The 19375-nt window shown below is 41.7% G+C and overlaps 2 protein-coding genes across 2 annotated transcripts in view; one reads left to right on the top strand and one right to left on the bottom strand.

The window, feature by feature from the left end:
- Positions 1 to 445: 445 nt before the first annotated feature.
- On the top strand, positions 446 to 14213 carry pitrm1 (pitrilysin metallopeptidase 1). The gene is made up of 27 exons (XM_032531926.1): positions 446 to 747; positions 2033 to 2138; positions 2364 to 2470; positions 2637 to 2788; positions 3286 to 3400; positions 3679 to 3775; positions 4142 to 4302; positions 4456 to 4582; positions 4771 to 4859; positions 5187 to 5315; positions 5477 to 5590; positions 5801 to 5897; positions 6541 to 6675; positions 7035 to 7173; positions 8146 to 8262; positions 8389 to 8518; positions 8840 to 8960; positions 10954 to 11030; positions 11177 to 11342; positions 11913 to 12013; positions 12198 to 12318; positions 12426 to 12476; positions 12728 to 12840; positions 12939 to 13061; positions 13246 to 13391; positions 13719 to 13821; positions 13920 to 14213. Exons 1-27 carry the CDS (start codon positions 701 to 703, stop codon positions 14011 to 14013), a joined length of 3078 nt encoding a protein of 1025 aa, XP_032387817.1. The 5' UTR covers positions 446 to 700; the 3' UTR covers positions 14014 to 14213.
- Positions 14214 to 14922: 709 nt separating this feature from the next.
- The window catches only part of LOC116699378 (ATP-dependent 6-phosphofructokinase, platelet type-like), a 25560-nt gene continuing 21107 nt past the window's right edge, over positions 14923 to 19375 (bottom strand). The window contains 7 exon segments of the mRNA XM_032531924.1: positions 14923 to 15832; positions 16566 to 16671; positions 16793 to 16892; positions 17325 to 17337; positions 17339 to 17380; positions 17382 to 17432; positions 18075 to 18136. Of these exon segments, the coding sequence (XP_032387815.1) occupies positions 15676 to 15832; positions 16566 to 16671; positions 16793 to 16892; positions 17325 to 17337; positions 17339 to 17380; positions 17382 to 17432; positions 18075 to 18136 (531 nt within the window). The 3' untranslated portion in view covers positions 14923 to 15675.

The following is a 19375-nucleotide window of genomic DNA, read 5'->3' as shown; positions in this document are numbered from 1 at the left end:
AGAGTGGAATATTTAGAAAAAAGCATAGTCTGGCAAAAAGTTTCTAACTTAACTTCCATTACTTTTGTAACTAAGTTAACCGGTGACAGTCATCAGTCTAAGGTTGAGACATGGTCTTACAGCGCCATCTGCTGGAAGACACCCTGAGTCACAACTAAAGGGAAACAATGAAAGGTGGAATCCTTAAAATGAATTAACGTTCTTTTGAAGTTGGAAAAAAAGCTCAAGTGTGAAATAAAGTGTTGTTAAGTATGTTTCACGAGATGTATGCCCTTCAAAATATCCCCATGGCAGTCATGGTTTGGTAACATTAGTGATGCTAAGTATGAGCCAATCATATTTGCTCTTCATTCTCGCTCGACCAACCGGAAACAAGCTTGTTTGTAGGTTGGAAGTTCAGCTTACGGGTGTTGAAAATTGCTCGGCGAGTACCCGTAGAGTTACATGGCGGTTGGATGGGCATTACTGAGCAGAACGCGGCTGGCAGATCTGCGATCTGCGCAGGTGTGCCGCTCATTTACGTCCGCCACTGACCCAATGTGTTAACTGTACTACACGGCATGAGAGGACACCGTGCCGGCGATGCTCAACAGAAATAATGTGGACTTATTGACCAAATTTAATTAGAATTAACAATTATTTCCAAAGCCGAACTTACTGGAAGTAGACATACTTGAGTACTTTTGCGAGTGACAAAGCCATGTTTAGGCAAACGAAGGCGGTGCTCCAGAAACTTCGATATCTGAGGTAAGCTAGCTAGCTAACGCTCTTAGCATAACGTTATTGCTAATCATTTAAAACGTGTGTGTGTGTGTGTGTGTGTGTGTGTGTTGTGGTGGTGTGTTGGTGTGTGTGTGTGTGTGTGTGTGTGTGTGTGTGTGTGTGTGTGTGTGTGTGTGTGTTGTCGACTTCAACAGTCTCTGACAGTGTGTAACAGTGTGTGAGTATACGGCATAACGTATTGTAATCATTTAAAACGTGTGTGTGTGTGGCCAGGTTGGTCAGTGGTAGAACAGGCACACATGTACTGAGAGGTTTACGACTCGACGCAGAGGTCGAGGGTTCGAGTCCGCCCTGTGACGATTTGCTGCATGTCTCCACCTCTCTTCCACCTTTCTCACCTGACTGTCCTCTCAAAATTAAAGGTGGAAAAGCCCCAAAAAATAGTCTTTAAAAAAAAAAAAACCCGTCGGTAACAATGAGTGAGTATACTTGTCATAACGTTACTGCTCATCATTTGAAAGTGTCTTAGTGTGCTGTCGACTTCAACATTCATTGACTGTAACAATACGTGAGTATATTGTGATATGAAAGGGTACTATGACTTTGTCGAAATATTACATTTTAACTAATGAAACTATTGATGCAAGCAGAGATTAAAATGTATTCCTTTGCAGTTATCTGTTTTCTATTCACTGGTCCTTAAATACATCATAGCAGGTTCAGCCTTATGGAGGCTGTGGGCCGTAACTGTTGTTTGGGTTAAAGTTATCAGAGTAAGAAGAGATCTCCCCCCCCCCTTAAATTAGGTTAGGCTTAGCTAGGTATAGCAGTTTCACACAGCCTACATCACCATATTGTGAAGTGCTCATGCTTTGGCCTGTAGAGAGGTAGGAGTGTGTAGTAATGTAACGGTATTTGCATATGGTCTGAGGCTGAAATGCATGCACACTCTAGAAATACCGATACCCACACAAGGCTTGTTAATTTACATGTGTGTATATATATATATATATATATATATATATATATTTTCTACCCTTACAGTGGTTACTTTCTCATCTTTAAAACCTAAGGTCAACATGGAAGTTGTGTGGCCGCAGTATGTTTTGCACAGATATACATTTTGCAACAGAGGAAACCTAAAACTAAAGCTTTAGCATCATAATTAAGCTGTGCCTTGCTGTGGGGATGTGTCAGCCAGTACACAAGATACTTGATGCAATAAAATATTGAGATATAAGATTGGCTTTAGTTTGTGCAGACATGGAGGGAATTATTCTTTGTACCATTAACTGTTTTCTTCTCCCAGTTTCAATGGACAGCAGCATACGTGGAAGCTAAAGAGCACTTCAGCAAAAGAGAGGGCCAGTCAGTACCAACCAGGACAGAAAATCCATGGCTTTACAGTCAGAGAGGTAAACTTCACCTATTTTGGGGTTATAAAGTAATGTCTGGACACTGGGCGGAGGTGGATATCCATGTATGGAACAACACTGTACAAGTAAATCAGCCATTTTCTGCTTGAATTTTAAAAGTTTTGTTTTATGGTTGAATGTCTAATTGGCCTTCTGGTACCAAACATGGTTTTATTCAGTGGCTGAGATTAGACCTTTCTGCTGCTAATTCTGCCCCCCCCCCAGGTTGTAGTGGTCCCTGACTTGTTTCTCACAGCAGTGAAGTTAACACATGATACAACTGGAGCTCAGTACCTCCATGCAGCCAGAGATGACTCCAATAACCTCTTCAGGTTGGTTGATATGTGTTTCATCACTTCTACCTATTGATATTCATGTTCAACAACAGATCGGAACTTTCTTTCTTCTTTAAGAAGTTTTTGTTTATACAGCAGCATCTTTTTTCTCCAGCTTAGTAAATAAATCCGAGGGCTCTTATACTTGTTCCTGTATTTTCAGTGTCCAGTTCAGAACGACTCCCATGGACAGCACGGGGGTCCCGCACATCCTGGAGCACACGGTGCTTTGTGGATCGGAGAAGTATCCCTGCAGAGACCCTTTCTTCAAGATGCTTAACAGGTCCCTGTCCACCTTCATGAACGCTTTCACAGGTATGGAACTAAATGTGTCGAGTGACCTCTGAGTCTGTGAGCAAAACGTTGGGGGAACATTTTTCTTATGTTAACATGAATATCCTGAATAGAAGAAGAATCAGTGGCTAAGGACTTTTACAGGTTTAATGCATGTATGTGGAAATAATGTAGGATTTTAGTTTTCCAGAGCTTTTCACATTATTGCAATAGCCTTGCTCTGCTTGACTGTCCCAGTTGATTTAATAGTATTTAGAGGCTGGAGTATATGGATGCAAGTATTTAGATTATACATACGTTCTATATTTGGACATGTATAATAGAGGTTTAAGTATTGAAAATGAGTGAGTGTTTACATGCACCCAAACTTGATGGATGGAATAAGAAGCCACTGTCATTATTTTACTCATCAGCTTCAAAAGAAAGTAAACAGACTTCTACCTGCTGGTTGGTTGATTTTTCTATGGGTGAAGAGCTTTTTGCATGGGTTGTTTGTTTGCTTCCTTTCCTGTGAACAGCCAGTGACTACACCATGTATCCGTTCTCGACCCAAAATGGGAAGGATTTCCAGAATCTTCTGTCAGTCTACCTGGATGCAGTTTTCTTCCCTTGTTTACGAGAGCAGGATTTCTGGTGAGTTTTTGGCTATATCCACAGTTATACATGTTAAAGTGCAACAACTTCTCACTTTTATTTTATAAAAAGCGTGATGGCATTATAAGAAAACAGTAGCCAAAGTTACACACACCTGGTTGTGAATGTGTCTGAACAGCCAGTTCCTCTGTGTATTGTCCAACAGTCGGCTAAAACAGACCAAGCATTTGCAAATATCATTTGGCAGGGCTGTACCAGATCTGTAACAGATGAGATTAGCATTACCCAGTTTGATTTTGTATGTCTGGATTTTCCAGGCAGGAGGGCTGGAGGCTGGAGAATGAAACCCCCACCGATATCAATTCCCCCCTGGTTTTCAAAGGAGTGGTGTTCAATGAAATGAAGGGGGCTTTTGTAAGTCAACACTTTCCCAGTCACTGTCATTAACATTTCATATGTATAACAATTGCTTGTTCTACACAGTGCTTTTGATTTTACATTTGGGGCATTACATTTAATGCACCCATGATTTTCCTACTTACTACAGTAATACACTGGTGTAAAATAAAGTTAGAACACAGAAAAAAAGTTAATTCAAAGAAAACTATGCTTGGTGCAGTTTCACTTTTCTTTCTTGCATTTTTGGAAATGTATGTTTGTGTGACAACAACCACTTCAACTTTATGTTTACATTATTTATCTTGGAATCAGTAATGCTTTCATATATTTAACATGTTGGGAGAATCTAAAATAATAATTTGTGTTTGTGTATTCTTGCAGTCGGACAATGAGCGTGTGTATGCCCAGCACCTCCAGAACAAGCTGTTTCCAGACCACACCTACTCTGTGGTGTCAGGGGGGGAGCCTCTAGCCATCCCCGACCTCACCTGGGAGCAGCTCAAACAGTTCCACGCCACACATTACCACCCCAGCAATGCTAGGTAGACGGGGACACACTAGAACAGAAACATGTTTTGTTGTACTCCCATAGCTTACTCAGTCTGGCATTATTCGTTGTTTAGAATAATTCCCTGCTGTAGCCTTATGCAGGCTAGCTGTGTGTGTTATGCGTAAGTCTTCAATACGGTCTTCAGGTTCTTCACCTATGGAGATTTGCCTTTGGAGCAGCATCTGAAGCAGATAGAAGAGGAAGCTCTGTCCAGGTTTCAACGCATCAACCCAAACACAGAGGTCCCCTCCCAGCCACACTGGAGCAGCCCTGTAAGTTCAGAATTCAGACATATTATTGTAACATACAGTAAGGCTGACATGGTATTAGAGATAACAAAAGTACTGTAACAATAGAATTCTCTAAATTCATGTATTTAACTATAACTTGCATGCATCCGTTGTTTTGTTTGCATTGAATAGTCTGTGTGATGTCACTGTGAATGCCGTTGGTTTCCCAGAGAGAAGAGCATGTAACCTGCAGCCCTGATGCTATGGCTCCAGATCCAGCCAGGCAGAACACGCTGTGTGTCAGCTACCTGCTGGGAGAGTAAGATCACATTATCTCCCTCTCGATTTTACTGCTGACATTTGTACTTTAAGTCATTTTAGCATGATGGCATTTATTCTAAAGCTACAGTTACTGCATCCTCTGGTTCTGTTGATCTCTTGGTTTGGCCCTTGTTTCCAGCAGCTTGTATAGTCATGTTTAGAACTTTTCACTCTTTCTCAATACATCATAAAACTTTTTTGGGGGCATTGTAGGCCTTTTATTTTTATAGGACAGCCGAAGACAAGAAAGGGGAGAGAGAGGGGGAAATGCCATGCAGTTAGTTATTCAGTGACATCTGATCCCTTATTGTGGTTCTCTGTGCAGCATCACTGACACGTTTGAAGGATTCACTCTCAGCCTGCTGTCATCTCTGATGATCTCTGGACCAAACTCTCCCTTCTACAAGGCTCTCATTGAACCCAAGATAGGAACCGACTTCTCTTCTGTCGTAGGGTGTGTACATGCTTTGGGAAAGTAGCAAACCTGTTCTACTAAGTTTGGATCCGTTACAGTGTCTGGGATAAAACCCATCATTTTAGGTATTTGACCCCTTGACGCAGTGCCATTTGGCCATGCTTGCATTTTTGAGCGTGTTGAAATGTCCTGTTGTGCAGATATGATGGCAGCACCAAAGAGGCATCGTTCAGCATCGGACTGCAGGGAATGGCTGAGGAGGACACCGAGAGGGTGAAACGAATCATCAGCCAGACCATCGATGACATTATAGAGTAAGTACCACAATCATATCGGTGCTGTGGTTTTTCTTTCATGGCTTGTTATCAAATTTGCACTGCTTTGTGTGAGGAGTGCAGCTCATTATAAAAGCTTCATGTCATCTCTGTTCACTGTCTATTATTAATATTATTATTATTGTTATTATTCTATTATTTATTTATATTATTATAAGATGAAACTGAATCACTTCTCCTTGTTCACAGGAAAGGCTTTGAGGAGGAAAGAATCGAGGCTCTCCTCCATAAGCTTGAGATCCAGATTAAACACCAGTCCACAAACTTCGGCCTGTCTCTGGCCTCGGTGAGTTCACTGCTGTTCATCTGGAACCTGGAACCATCATTTTGTTTCCACAACCACAAGGACTCTACATGTACTTAGAAACCTCCATGTGTGAGGACTGGAAGCAGCACTAAGGATGTTAGATTGTGTTCTTTGTGACTGAAATCTTGCATTTCTATTTCCCATTTCTTTTATCCCATATTTTTCTGTATAAATCTATACAAATACAAAGAATGTAAACATGTCCACAGTTATTGTCCTGGGAGACCTTGTTGTGACCACGGCAGTTTATTTGCAGTGTTACTGTCTGTCAAGTAACCTTGTCTACGTACCTCGTCTGTTTAGTCTGGATGTAACCAGAACTGGAAAGCATCTTTGAGTGTTTAGAACAGCGCTTTAAAAAATGTGTTATTGCTGTAATTCAAGACCAATCATCTAAGGGGGGGCAGCCCTAGTTCAACAGTTAGACATATTTAAAATGAATGATATACGGGCATTAGTGGACAACTTGTTCACTTGTTTTATGAAGTATAAATCGTGCTATGTAATTCATCTGTGAAATAAGAGGAAGCAAGTGTTAAACAAGATACTAAATTGTTATCTTTTTTTCTCAGAGCGACTGTTTTTGGTTTCCTCACCCCTGACATTTTGTCTGTGTCTCTAGTACATTGCATCGTCGTGGAACCATGACGGCGACCCGGTGGAGCTGCTGCAGATCACTGATAGTGTTGCAAAGTTCAGGCAGTCCCTGAAGGAAAAGCCTTGCTTCCTGCAGGAGAAAGTTAGACACTACTTTAAGGTGAATTAAACATGGGTTTGGATCTCTTGAGTATAGGGGCAAGTTGATTGCCTAAGAATAAAGGGGCAAGAATAAAAGTGGGGTGGGGGGCTGGAACTGTAATAAAATGGAATCCTTTTCTATCATGAAATACAATTTAACTTTATTTTCTAGTTGTATGTATCAGGCAACATCCCAGCATCCTTGTTAGGAAAGTCAAAGGTCAGCTTCCTCAGCCCTAGCGCTGGTTGGGTTTTTAGTCTCTTTCTCAAGGTCAGCACACGAGCCCAGATACTTGATGTTGCCAGTGGCCTTGCCTCAGGTCCTCTAGTTGAACTTTCCAGGATGCAATTCTAATTTCTGTTTTTTTACCCCCCCAGGAGAACACACACAGACTGACTCTGTCCATGAGCCCAGATGAAGTGTACCTGGAGAAACAGGCCCAGGCTGAGGAGGAGAAGCTCCAGAAAAAGATCCAGGCTCTGTCTCACAGTGACCGAAAAGAGATCTACGAGAAAGGTAACCATGAATTCACTGCTCAATGTGTTTGTGGATTCTCTCTTTTCCTTTGCTAGAAGGTCAGTTCACAAGGTCTGACTCAATCAACACCAATACTTGGTCACTGTTAAACACTCTCTTACTTTAACATTAGGAAACTTCAGCAACAGTATTGGCTGCTTGGTAGGACACTCTACACAAACCTAGTAATTAAACTTATACCCTCTTTCTACCCAAATGTGCATTTATATACAGATTTTAAACATATCTTGTATATGTAATAGTAAAGCAAAGCAAAATAAATTAAAATACACTAACCAGTAAACACACTTACTGGGTAAAATTGATACTGTGTTGGCTTGTGAATATACACAGAAAGTGGCCTATTTATATTTGGCCTAAAGTACTTGTGTGTGTGTGTGTGTGTGTGTGTGTGTGTGTGTGTGTGTGTGTGTGCGCACGAGCCTAGGAACATTTGACTAATGTGCTGTTAAAATAACAATGAAATGCTGCATTATTTATATATATATATTATATACCAGGTTTTTGTGGGTCAATGGTGTGACCACTTTCCGCTGCCCCAAGATAGCAATACACCCAGAATGCACCTGAACACACCACCCTGTAAGACCAGCACGCCCATGGGCACAGATGCATTTGCTTTTTAAAAGACATGGGTGCTGGATGGGAAACGAACAACTGCGCTGGTCTTAAACTAGCAAAGACCGTTGCGTCGGGCTAAGCGCAGCGCCGGGTCAGGATAGGGCCCAACGTGTTACACAGGAGAGTATATCTAAACATGTTGAGTCATTGGCCAGGTACAGTCATGGTCAGCAAGGAGGTGGCCATCTTCAGGGAATTAGTTCTCATGAACCATGACAGGTTTTTTCTGTCTATGATGAAGATGTCCATTAAAATGAATGTGATCAAACTGCTGTGACTTCATATTCAAGTGTCTGCTAGATATCACAGTGGTGTTTTCTTCTTGGAAAGGTCTAGAGCTGCTGGCTACTCAGAGTAAAACCCAGGATGCTTCCTGTTTGCCTGCACTCAAAGTGTCTGATATTGAGCCCACGATACCCATCACTCCTGTTCAAATCAGCACTGCAGGTACAGTACAGTGTTCACCATGTTACAGTCCATATCTGCAATTGTAACATGATATTTTGCCATCTTCACCCAAGTCAAGAGTGTTTGGTAAAACTCTCCAGGGCTGTCCTCTCCTAATCTCCACAGGCGGTGTACCAGTTCAGTACTGTGAGCAGCCCACCAACGGCTTGGTTTACTTCAGAGCCGTGTGCAGTCTCAACACCCTGCCAGAGGACCTCAGGCTTTATGTCCCGCTCTTCTGCAGTGTCATTACTAAGTGAGTTCATCGGTCAGTCCAGAACAACAAGAAGAGGTTAAAAATGTGTCATTTTTGTTTCGTGCATACAGTACATGTACACTGACTGTAGTTTTTAAGAAGCACAATGCTGAGATTAATACAGTTAAACATGTTTCTTCTTTTATTGTTTCTTTTAATAAATACATCAGGATTTTACTGATGCTCTGTACAGTCTGTGAACTGTAATTTAAATGTGAGATTGAGACAGATAGGCTTTTTTAGTGTTTTTTTCTAAGACTACATGCTTCCAAATCTGCAAATCACATTTTAAAGACTGTGTGTTTCTGTTTGTGTAATTAGGATGGGCTGTGGAGCTCTGGACTACAGGCAACAGGCCCAGCAGATGGAGCTGAGGACAGGGGGCATGTCTGTCTCCACCCAGGTTACCCCTGACTCCACCCAGCTGGACATGTATGAGCAGGTCAGTGCCAGCTCAGTGTATCTGTCTAAAACAGTGACTAAAGCAAAGCAAGTGTAAAGGGTTGGTTTGATTTCCATCCATAGTGCCTCTGTGATAACATGTCTGTGTCCTGCTGCAACCCACACACATCCAAATCAGAAGTTTGTAAATGTGCAAACCTATCCATCAGTCCATTTGGCTCCCTGATAGCACAGATTGAGCGTCCGGTGACCGGAATTGGCCAATTTTCACGTGATGACATAGTCTAACATATGCTGATTTTAGGCAAATGCTGTAACTAAATAACATTGGCTTCCATACACAGTGCACAGGAATTATATATAGGCTAGCAAATAATAACAATAAATCCACTATCACATTATATCAATGCAGTGTGACTACTGTAGCATGTAAATAATGCACATAAAATACCAACGTGAGTATGGGCTTCAATCGGCAAATCAAATCAACAGCCCGGTGCAGCCTAGCTAACAGGTGAGGAACCCAAACAAGGAAATCCCCAGCTAACAGTCAACCGACAACCGACAACAGCACACACGCGAGCACCACTGGTTAGTTATCCCTCGGACAGCGCGTGTTCGCACTATTCTCCAACATGCACTCAACAATCACTGCTTATAGACGGCCTTTTGTTCAAATGCATGACCTGTTTTCATACACCAGTTTAGTTTGCTAAATATATCACTTTTTCTTAGTTGGATATTGGTATTGCACTGTAAATGTGTGTGAATTTCCCACACCAGAAGGAATCTATACATTTCTATTTTATTGATTCTGTCAAATATCTGTTAAAAAAAGTAATGTAAATTAAAGAAAAGAATTTAAAAAAAATTTTTTGCGTGTGCTTAAAAAAAAGTGCTTAGAAAAAATGGAATTGGAATTGGCAGGTCAAACTCAATGGAAAATCAGAATCGGCCTAGAAAATGGTAATTGGTCCATCTGTACTCCCTGACTCCCAGTTTATGCTGCGATAAGCTCCGGCCTTTCAGGTCTCAACAGTGTGAGCAGTTATATTGCATTTGCGACTAAAAATATATTTGTGCAAACTGTAAAATGTATTTAGGAGCACATGTGCAAATAACTACATATGTTTTATCTTGTTGTATTTTGTGTTTTTTGTTACTGAAGCTCATACTGTACATGCGTGTCTCAGACAGAATGTGACCACACTGGCTCGCCATTATACAGCCCTATTATTTTATATTATATTATATTATATTGCAGCGAGCGTTGTCCGTGCAGAGTTTTGAAAAATCTCTGCTTTGTCCCGTTCATACAATTGCTGCTGTAAGACTGTAACTCATGCTATGATGGTTCAATTTTGCATTTCTTCCACGGTTCACAAATGTGCCAAACTGTAGTGGCGGTCCGTTACATTAATATTATTTAGTCAACATCAATGACAATTTATTGATGTTCGGACAGACCTGCCCCCACAAATCCTAAAGGAAACTTCAATACCGTTTTCTATATGATACTTGTTCCGATACCAATTATTTAAAAACAAAAAAATTACAACATTACACATTAAGCCATTTATATTTTAATTTATTTTTCCGCTCCTACTATGTAGAGTTTTCTTAGGTGTTTCTACGACGTGTTAAGTTACACAGCCAATCACAAACATTAGTAGATCTTGGTAGAAGCATGCTGCATGTTTATTGGCCCCCTGGCGCTCCTTGGGTATTAAATTTGGGTACTGAATGCGAGGTATTTTCCGATACTCGATTCTTTTAGAGGTGGGTTGGTGCTTAAAAAGTATTGAGGTGCATTGTACTCAACTGAGAATGCCAGTTACGTCAAGTAACTACGTTCAAGCATGACGCTCCTCTGTCAGACATTGTTTTAAAATCATAAACGGGTCACAGTAAAAGTTTAACCAGAAATCAGTTTGAATGGGAGGGGCCAGACTTATCTGCCAGAGCAAATGAAACATGAGTCCAGGCTAAAAGCAAAACCTCTCAAAACATTGGCTCGGTGCTCTCTGTTTCAGGGTGTCCTCCTGTCCTCCTCCTGCCTGGAGAGGAACCTTCCTCACATGTTTCAGCTGTGGAGAGACATATTCAACAGGTACGTCCCCTAACACCTCCATATCACCAGCAATCAGAGCTGTCACTCACACAACTTCACTCCGTTTCAAGAGTCAAGCATGTTGATGCCAGTGAGCTGGATGCAGAGACACTGTGGCCTTAACCTCAGCAACGTTTGTCCTCTAGGCCCCACTTTGATGATGAGGAGCGCCTGAGAGTGCTGGTGATGATGTCAGCGCAAGAGTTGGCCAATGGGATCTCCTACTCTGGTCACATGTACGCCATGACCCGTGCAGGCCGACACCTGACTCCAGCAGGAGACCTGCAGGAGATGTTCCATGGGATGGAACAGGTACTGAGTAATCATGATACTGGCCTTGTGTGTTTCAGCAACAAGGAAATGCTCAAAGTAGGGCTGGGTATTTCCTACAACCTCACCACTGAATATATCACCATATGTAGTGCAATAGGCATTGATTTTTAAAATTTGACCATGTCCTAGAAAGATTTCACTACAGCTGTTCTTTATTACTCTGTATAACAGCGATCACACAACTTAAAATCCTCCTAAAGGAAGAATTCTTACAATTTCAAATTTAACATGCTTCAATGAATGTTTGTTTTCAATTGAGACATGTGCTGTTTGTGTAATGTGGATCGGCCTTGGCTGCCACCTATTGGCTTTAATGTGCACTGCATTATAGGTTTCTTTTTTAATAAAACTGCTGTCACAGCATTTGCTGCGGCATGGAATTTATACTTTTTAAGCAACTTGTGATTAAAAACTAAACAAATAAGTCGTTAAAGGATTTTCATGTTACATAGAAAGTTATTTCTGATGTTACACATACTGTTAGTTTTTTTCCACCTGTTTCGACAGTTTGTAAAACAGCTGTTTTGTGTGTGGTTATTTAAACATCAGGTGAAGTTTATGAAGAGGATAGCTGAGATGTCAGACCTCAGCCACGTCATTCGAACACTACCCAGGATCAAAAAACACCTTCTCAACCCTGACACCATGAGGTGGGTTCATATCACGCTGCACCCGCTACATCGTTGGTTCTGATCCTTTCAGTATGAAGCGCTGAATCATCAGCCTCTCCAGTCTCGAGTTTTTTTGCTGTTCATGATTTCAGGGAATATGTACTGTATATCCTCTACTTGGCATACTTCTTTTGCTTCAAATTAAATATCTGTCCCTTTATAGGTGTGCAGTGAACACCACTCCACAGAAAATGTCTGACACAGCAGCCCAGTTGGAGAGTTTTATGAAGGAAGTCGCTGATAACAGAAAGGAACGCAAACCTGTCAGAAGTAATATTATTGTGGTAAGTCATCAACAACAGGCATGATTCAGGCAACTGAAGTCATATAGGCTTGTCCATCAAAAATAATATTTAACTTCCTTTGATGTTCTTGTTTTCCTTCATTCCAGAAGCCAATAGACCCCCTGGGTGACCCCCGACTGAGTAGGAAACTCATCTCTGTAAGTTCCCATCCTCATCGCCATCACATCCATTTGTTTGTCCTCTGTTTATATTGCTGCCTTGTTGAGTTTAGTTTGTATAATCACCAAAAACAGAACAGCAGTTTCTGGTGATGGAAGATAATTAAAGGAGAGGGGGAAAATGGCTTTCATAAAAGCAAAAAAGAAATCTTGGAAGCAACAAGATTTTTGAGAAGTATTCTGTTGACTTGACTCTGATTAAGAAGAGTGTGTGTGTGTTTTGTTTTCAGGAGGTGAATTTCCAGCCATGTCAGATGAAAACCTTCTTCCAGCTGCCCTTCCCTGTCAACTTTGTCAGTGAGAGTATCCGGGCGGTGGCGTTCTCCCACGAGGACTACGCCAGGTAACTCCAGCACGCCAAGACCAGCGGCAGGAAGACCCCAGCTGGCTCAACACTCACTGATCACTCGGTCTGATACCTTCATTTTCTCTATTTGTCAGTTTGTGCATCTTGGCGAGGATGATGACGGCCAAGTTTCTCCATGGAGAGATCCGGGAGAAGGGGGGGGCCTACGGGGGCGGGGCCAAGATGGGAGGAGGTCTTTTCTCCTTCTACTCCTACAGGTGGGCAGCTGCTCAGCACACTGGACAAATATATAAGCTATAGCTATATCTTTACATTTACTATATCATATATTTAGGGTTCCTCTTCCTTTAGAAGAAAACTTTAAACCAAAGGACCAAACCGTGGTCACTAGAACTGACGGAGTGTGTTGATATTGTCCCGTTTGTCTCATCTGTCTCTCAGGGACCCCAACTCGGTGCAGACCTTGTCTGCGTTTCGTAAAGGTGTGGACTGGGCCAAGTCGGGACAGTTCAGCCAGCAGGACATCGATGAAGCCAAACTGTCAGTCTTCTCAGCTGTCGACTCGCCTGTGGCCCCCTCAAGCAAAGGTGACACTCCCACTGTGTTGAATGAAGTTCACCTTCATCTACATCATTCAATCTTCTTGTCTAATTATATTATAAAAGTTTAGATTAAAAAACCTTCCATAATCCCCCAAAGGGTCTTCTATTGATTATTAGTACTGTAGACGGCTGTAATACACGAGTACTAATTAGAAACGTCTTAAATGTGGTTTATAACTCCGATTTAGTCGGTTTACCAGTTCTTATGTTTCATGTCATTGGGTTTCTGACTGTTGGTCTGGGATTTGGGTTTTGGGGTCCTGGTGCTTCCAGGCCTGCCACTAGTTTGTTCCCCATGTCTTTGTGCTGCAGGGATGGGTCGCTTCCTCAGCGGAGTCACCGATGAGATGCTGCAGAATCACAGAGAGAGACTCTTCGCTGTCGGTCACAAAGACCTGGTGGAAGCTGCTGAACGGTAAAACCTTTGGAATCAGAAATAGAGAGAAAATAAAGAACTGACAAGTGTGCTTGTAATAGAGATAAGTGTGTGTCCTTGGTGTGGTTTTCCTGCAGATACCTGGGCGTAGGTCAGAGGACGTGTGGTGTTGCTATCCTGGGCCCAGAGAACCACTCCATTAAAAAGGATCCCTCATGGATTGTAAAATAATCCGATAATAATAATAATAATAATAATCAGAAGGGGGACTTCTGATGTGCCACGGTGGCAAGATGTACTATGTACTGAAAACTGCTTAGTGTTGTAGTCGTAATCTGATTCTTCAGATTATTACTTTTCTATTTATATATCCTCTTATATGTACATAATAATGAATGTGATTATTGCATTAAAGTATACTAGTGGTTAAACAGAATCTGAGTCAGATCTTTATTTTGGATTATTTTAATTGGGTGGTTTTGTTTTCTCTGCTGAATAATAGATTATTTGGTTGCTCTGTGGTAAATTTATTAAACTTTCAGACCAATCAGAACACAATAATATCTGAAATACCATCTTCAATGCAAAAACCTTTTTGAACCCAACAGGAATGATAGAATGTAGGAACGTAAAGGGTGAGGTAACAAGAATCGCCAGTGCAGCGGGGTGTCGTATTAGATTTAACGCAATGGAACATTTCTGTCACTTAGAATCTAAAAAATTATCTAGAGTAATGGAGACAGTAAGATTGATACCACCATGATGTCTGCATGGTAAATATATTTCATATAGTCCGCCACATAACCTCCTGTAGAAGCACAACGTGTTGTTTTTACTCAGCTAGAGGGTTAGGAGGGGGACAGCTCTGACTAGTCCAGTTTCAAATGCTAAGCTGGGCTCCTGCTGCTGGTGACCAGCTTCACCAGTCCGAGTGGGATCAAGCTCCCTGACTAACTGCAGGAACGCAACAGCCCAGAATGGCAAATCTTCACTTTAAAACACTTTTCAAAGCTCTGAGCACCATAAAACATTGGTAAATACCACTCGAGGTAAGGAAATCATTTTTTGTAATGTGGATGGATTCAAGAAGTCTCTTTCACAACACAATGTTATAACTTTCCACACAATAAATGTTTTATTACTCTGAGGGACACACGACTAGCGGCACGTTACATTAATGTTACACACAAGTTTCATTCATTCTCCACGTCAATGACAAACTACAGCAACAGCAGGACCCGGTTCACAAAAACCACTATGGGATGGCACATTCAAAGCACAGGTTGGATTACAACCGGGCTAGACCCACACACACACCACACACAACACACACACACACCACACCACCACACACACACACACACACACACACACACACACACACACACACACACACACACACAGAGCAGGTGATAGGACACACTCGACCAGCTTGGCTCACTAACCCTCCTGTAGTTCACATTTCCATTTCACAATCAAGATGGCCAGCTTTAAAGGTGTGACCAGGTGTTAGACTGACAGCAGGTGGTCCTCCTGGCGTATGTTCTCTTTTAGAAGCAGCTTTAGGGGAGTACATTAATTATGGGGCTCAAAGTGCTGTTGAAAATAATACAAATGACAAAAGATAGACTTGAACTACATCACCCACCTCAGCATGGGTGTTTGCTCAGCTAGGGAGTTTAAAGGGTCTTTAGATATAACTACATCTCATCAGGACTTAAACGTCAATACTATTACAGTGCATGCTAAGGAGTGCTTTTATATATAAATTCTATAATACCTTTGAAAAGTGCAATGCTTTACCTTACAATATAACTTTTTAAATCTTTTCATATCTATCTTAATTTATCTGCGGTGGATCAGTCGTGGTGGTTTTGTTGCAGTAGTGAGGGCTCAGATGGCCGCCGAGGGGTTGGCCTCCCTGGGTCGGACCCGGGTCACGTGTTCCAGCTGGCCCGAGTCCGACACGTCGTAGCTAGTCTTGTACTTGGCCAGGATTTTCATCAGTGGGCGGAGCTTCAGCCACCACTGCTCCTTGGGGATCCTGTGGCTGAGGAGGAGGACAGCTTTATGTTCTGCCTGTCGCCAATGGAGACACACTGTACATCCTCACTGGCATATCGCTCTATCAAATATTAGACCATGACCTTTTCATCACATACTATACGGACTTTTTTTGACACACGTATGACTGTTCGACTCTTAGCTCTTTAATGTTGTCTGTAAAGCACTTTGAATTCCCTCGCTGCTGAATTGTTTTAAATAAAGTTGCCTTGACTTACTATGACTTACTACTTTTCACACGTTTTTATGACATACTATACTATATTAAACTTTTCAGGACATTTTTGCAACAGCCATTTATGAGATACTATGATTTTTTTTTAATGAAATTTTCATGACATAACATTTGTGAGGGCCTTTGAGAAACTATGATGTACAGTAGGGCTGCATAATATATCGTTTTATTTATTGACATCGCAGTAATCCCGTCGCAAAAGATGTGTTAGTAGAAAATGTCCCTTTAAAATGGAACTGTCATTCTTTTTTGTTGAGCCTTTTATACTCAATTTAATGTTCCATTTGTTCAATAGGCAGAACTGACTTTAATATGTCTATTTATGACATGTAATCCCATTATTGTAATATTCAACTCATGTTACAGCACACTGCATATTTTCCTGATAGCGTGCAGCCCTGATGTACAGTACGGTGTTCCAGTTGTAGCTGCTTGTTGGAGAGGCCTGGGTTACACATGTAGTACAAGTGAAAATGGTTCTTACACAAAGTCCGTCTCGTCCCGGAGCTGAGACACGGGCTGAAAGACCAGAGCTCTGCGACGCATCCCCAGCAGGCACGCAGTGTCCTCCGAGTTAGCAAACACTCGCCCTGCAGCCAAGACAAGCACCAGCCGTTAGAACCCCACTCAAGCTGAATCCAGTGATGCAGACCCAGACCCGGACCCAGCCGGATCAGGCCAGGAAAACAAGGAGCTGTCTGCATGTTGTACCTCCTTTGTAAGACTCCTTGAGCGTCCGTGTGACCCACTGGATGGCTTTAGCAGCAATTTTGGTGCCAAAGTTTCTATCAAATGGTGAAGGAGCCCCTCCCTGTGAGAAGGACACATGGTTTGTTCTATTTGAAGCATAAATGATATCTGTATGATATACAGAAAGTAAAAGGATCGTTGTTGTCATCACAACATCCACTGAATCCAATTATCAATGAATTAACACCCAGACGTCCTGATGCACCCCACCTCTCTCCCAATGCATGCTGGGATAGGCTGCAGCTCCTCGTGACTATGGAGAGTAAATCGATATTTTATAGACTTTTTCAATTCATTCTGAGCATGATTCCCTACATCACCGGCCAATTTACTTCCCCTGGTGAAAACAAAGTGTGTGTGTGTGTGTGTGTGTGTGTGTGTGTGTGTGTGTGTGTGTGTGGTGTGTGGTGTGTGTGGTGTGGTGTGTGGTGTGTGTGGTGTGTGTGTGTGTGTGTGTGTGTTGTGTGTTGTTGTGTGTGTGTGTGTGTCCGACCTGCTGCATATGCCAGGATGTTCTTCCTACAGTCAAACACTCCTCGTCCCTCCTCAGTACAGCTGGTAGATGAAGTCAGTGGTGAAGTTCTCATTGGAGTTCTCATTTCTAAAACACAAACACACACACACACACACACATCACACATCACAAGGGCAACAGGTTGGTTAAAGGGTCGGTTCACTGAAATAACAAAGCAGAACCAGCTCTAAGCACTTTTCTTTGGAAGTCTGTTCTACCTAGATATAATCCCCGAGGAGATGTTCTGTGTTCTCCACTGTAAAGGACACAGATTGGAAAAAGAGATGTTTGCAGATTTTTTGTAATGTGCATAAACCCCTGTGCTCAAGTGTGTCTTGTAATAAAGAAATTACGCAGGTGCTAACCTCAGTACAGTCAAACAATGTGACCTACACACTGTACACAGTGTTACATTTGTCCTATTTGCAGAGACCATTAACCAGCGTGGTGGTGCAGTGGACTAAAATAGCCCCAACACAGGACATGAGGGACAGTGTGTAAGGTCCATTAGCTGTCAAACATATGGTTTCACAGGAGTCCTTGGAAACAAATACTTATTTACAACAATGCATCACAAAACCACAATTATGTTTAATATTTTACACTCCTTTTGTTGTGTTCTCTCTCTCAGTCCTACACCTACACACACAACCCCCCAGGCTAAACGGAGTACAGGTAACGACAGCGGACGTCTTTTAAAAGGACCAAAGGAAGAGTCCGGAGACTCACCTGAGCACTATGCCCCTCTGGATGCTCGTCTTCATCTTCTGCGTCAGATGCTCCACGTTGGCCTGAAAACACAGAGCTTCAAACTGGAAATCACACGCCTCCGTCTCATCTCCCCCCCCCCCCCCCCCCCCCCCCCCCCCCAACAGGATGGAGCGGTGCAGGATGACATTTACACCACCAGGGGGCACCATATCTGCAACCTTTACCCTTCTGATTAAGCCAGGTGGGTTTTTACCACTTCATGGTATATTAGGAATATTAGTATTTGTAGAGTACACAGTAATGTACAGTAAAATACATTGCCAACTATTAATCTTCAAATATTTTTTGCAAGTTAGACAGTGTGAGGGGGATACGTGGTAGGTTATGGTAGCCCTTTAATTCTGTGAGTGATTTTTATGTGTGTGAGACATACAGTATGTGTGTGTGTTGATGAATAAAGTATGTGTCTGTCTGTCCGTCCTTCCGTCTATCTATCTGTCTGTCTATCTATCCATCAATGTATGTATGTATGTATATGAGTGTATTTATGTATGTATGTATGTATGTATGTATGTATATGTGTGTGTGTATGTATGTATGTATGTATGTATATGTGTGTATGTATGTATGTATGTATGTATGTATATATGTATGTCTGTCTGTCTCTGTCTGTGAATCTAGCTGTCTATCTATCCATCTGTCGATGCATGTACGTGTGTATATGTATGTATGTACGTGTGTATATGTATGTATGTGTGTATGTATGTATATGTATGTGTGTATGTATGTGTGTGTATGTATGTATGTACACTACCGGTCAAAAGTTTGGGGTCACTTAGAAATTTCCATTGCACTCCATTGTAGACAGAATCCCAGCTGAGATCAGTTGCATTGCTTTTTTAACCAGGGCAGTAATCAGATTACATTATGTGCTGACATAATTGCAAAAGGGTTCTCCAATGTTTTTCTAGTTAGTCTTTTTTAAATGATATCAGATTAGTAAACAAAACATGCCTTTGGAACGTTGAAAGAATGGTTGTGGACAATGGTCAATGCAGATATGACATTAAAGATCAGCCACCCACTCAGATCAGCTGGTGTTCTGTCTATAATGGAGGGGAATGGAAATGTGTAAGTGACCCCAAACTTTTGACCGGTAGTGTATGTATATGTGTGTATGTATGTATGTATATGTATGTATATGTGTGTATGTATGTATGTACAGATGTATGTATGTATATGTGTATGAATGTATGTGTGTGTATGTATGTATGTATGTATGTATGTATGTATATACACTACCGGTCAAAGTATGGGGC

This window comes from Etheostoma spectabile, chromosome 12 (assembly GCF_008692095.1).
Source record: "Etheostoma spectabile isolate EspeVRDwgs_2016 chromosome 12, UIUC_Espe_1.0, whole genome shotgun sequence".
Lineage (NCBI taxonomy): Eukaryota > Metazoa > Chordata > Actinopteri > Perciformes > Percidae > Etheostoma > Etheostoma spectabile.
The sequence above is the reverse complement of the archived record's forward strand: the minus strand, read 5'-3'. Positions and strand labels throughout refer to the sequence as shown.

Excerpts from the sequence above, each read along its gene's own strand:
- pitrm1 (XM_032531926.1), top strand. The coding sequence starts at position 701 with ATGTTTAGGCAAACGAAGGCGGTGCTCCAGAAACTTCGATATCTGAG. Across the intron at positions 8,961-10,953 it reads AGCTGGACATGTATGAGCAG|GGTGTCCTCCTGTCCTCCTC; the intron begins GTCAGTGCCAGC and ends TCTCTGTTTCAG. Across the intron at positions 12,319-12,425 it reads TCAGAAGTAATATTATTGTG|AAGCCAATAGACCCCCTGGG; the intron begins GTAAGTCATCAA and ends CCTTCATTCCAG.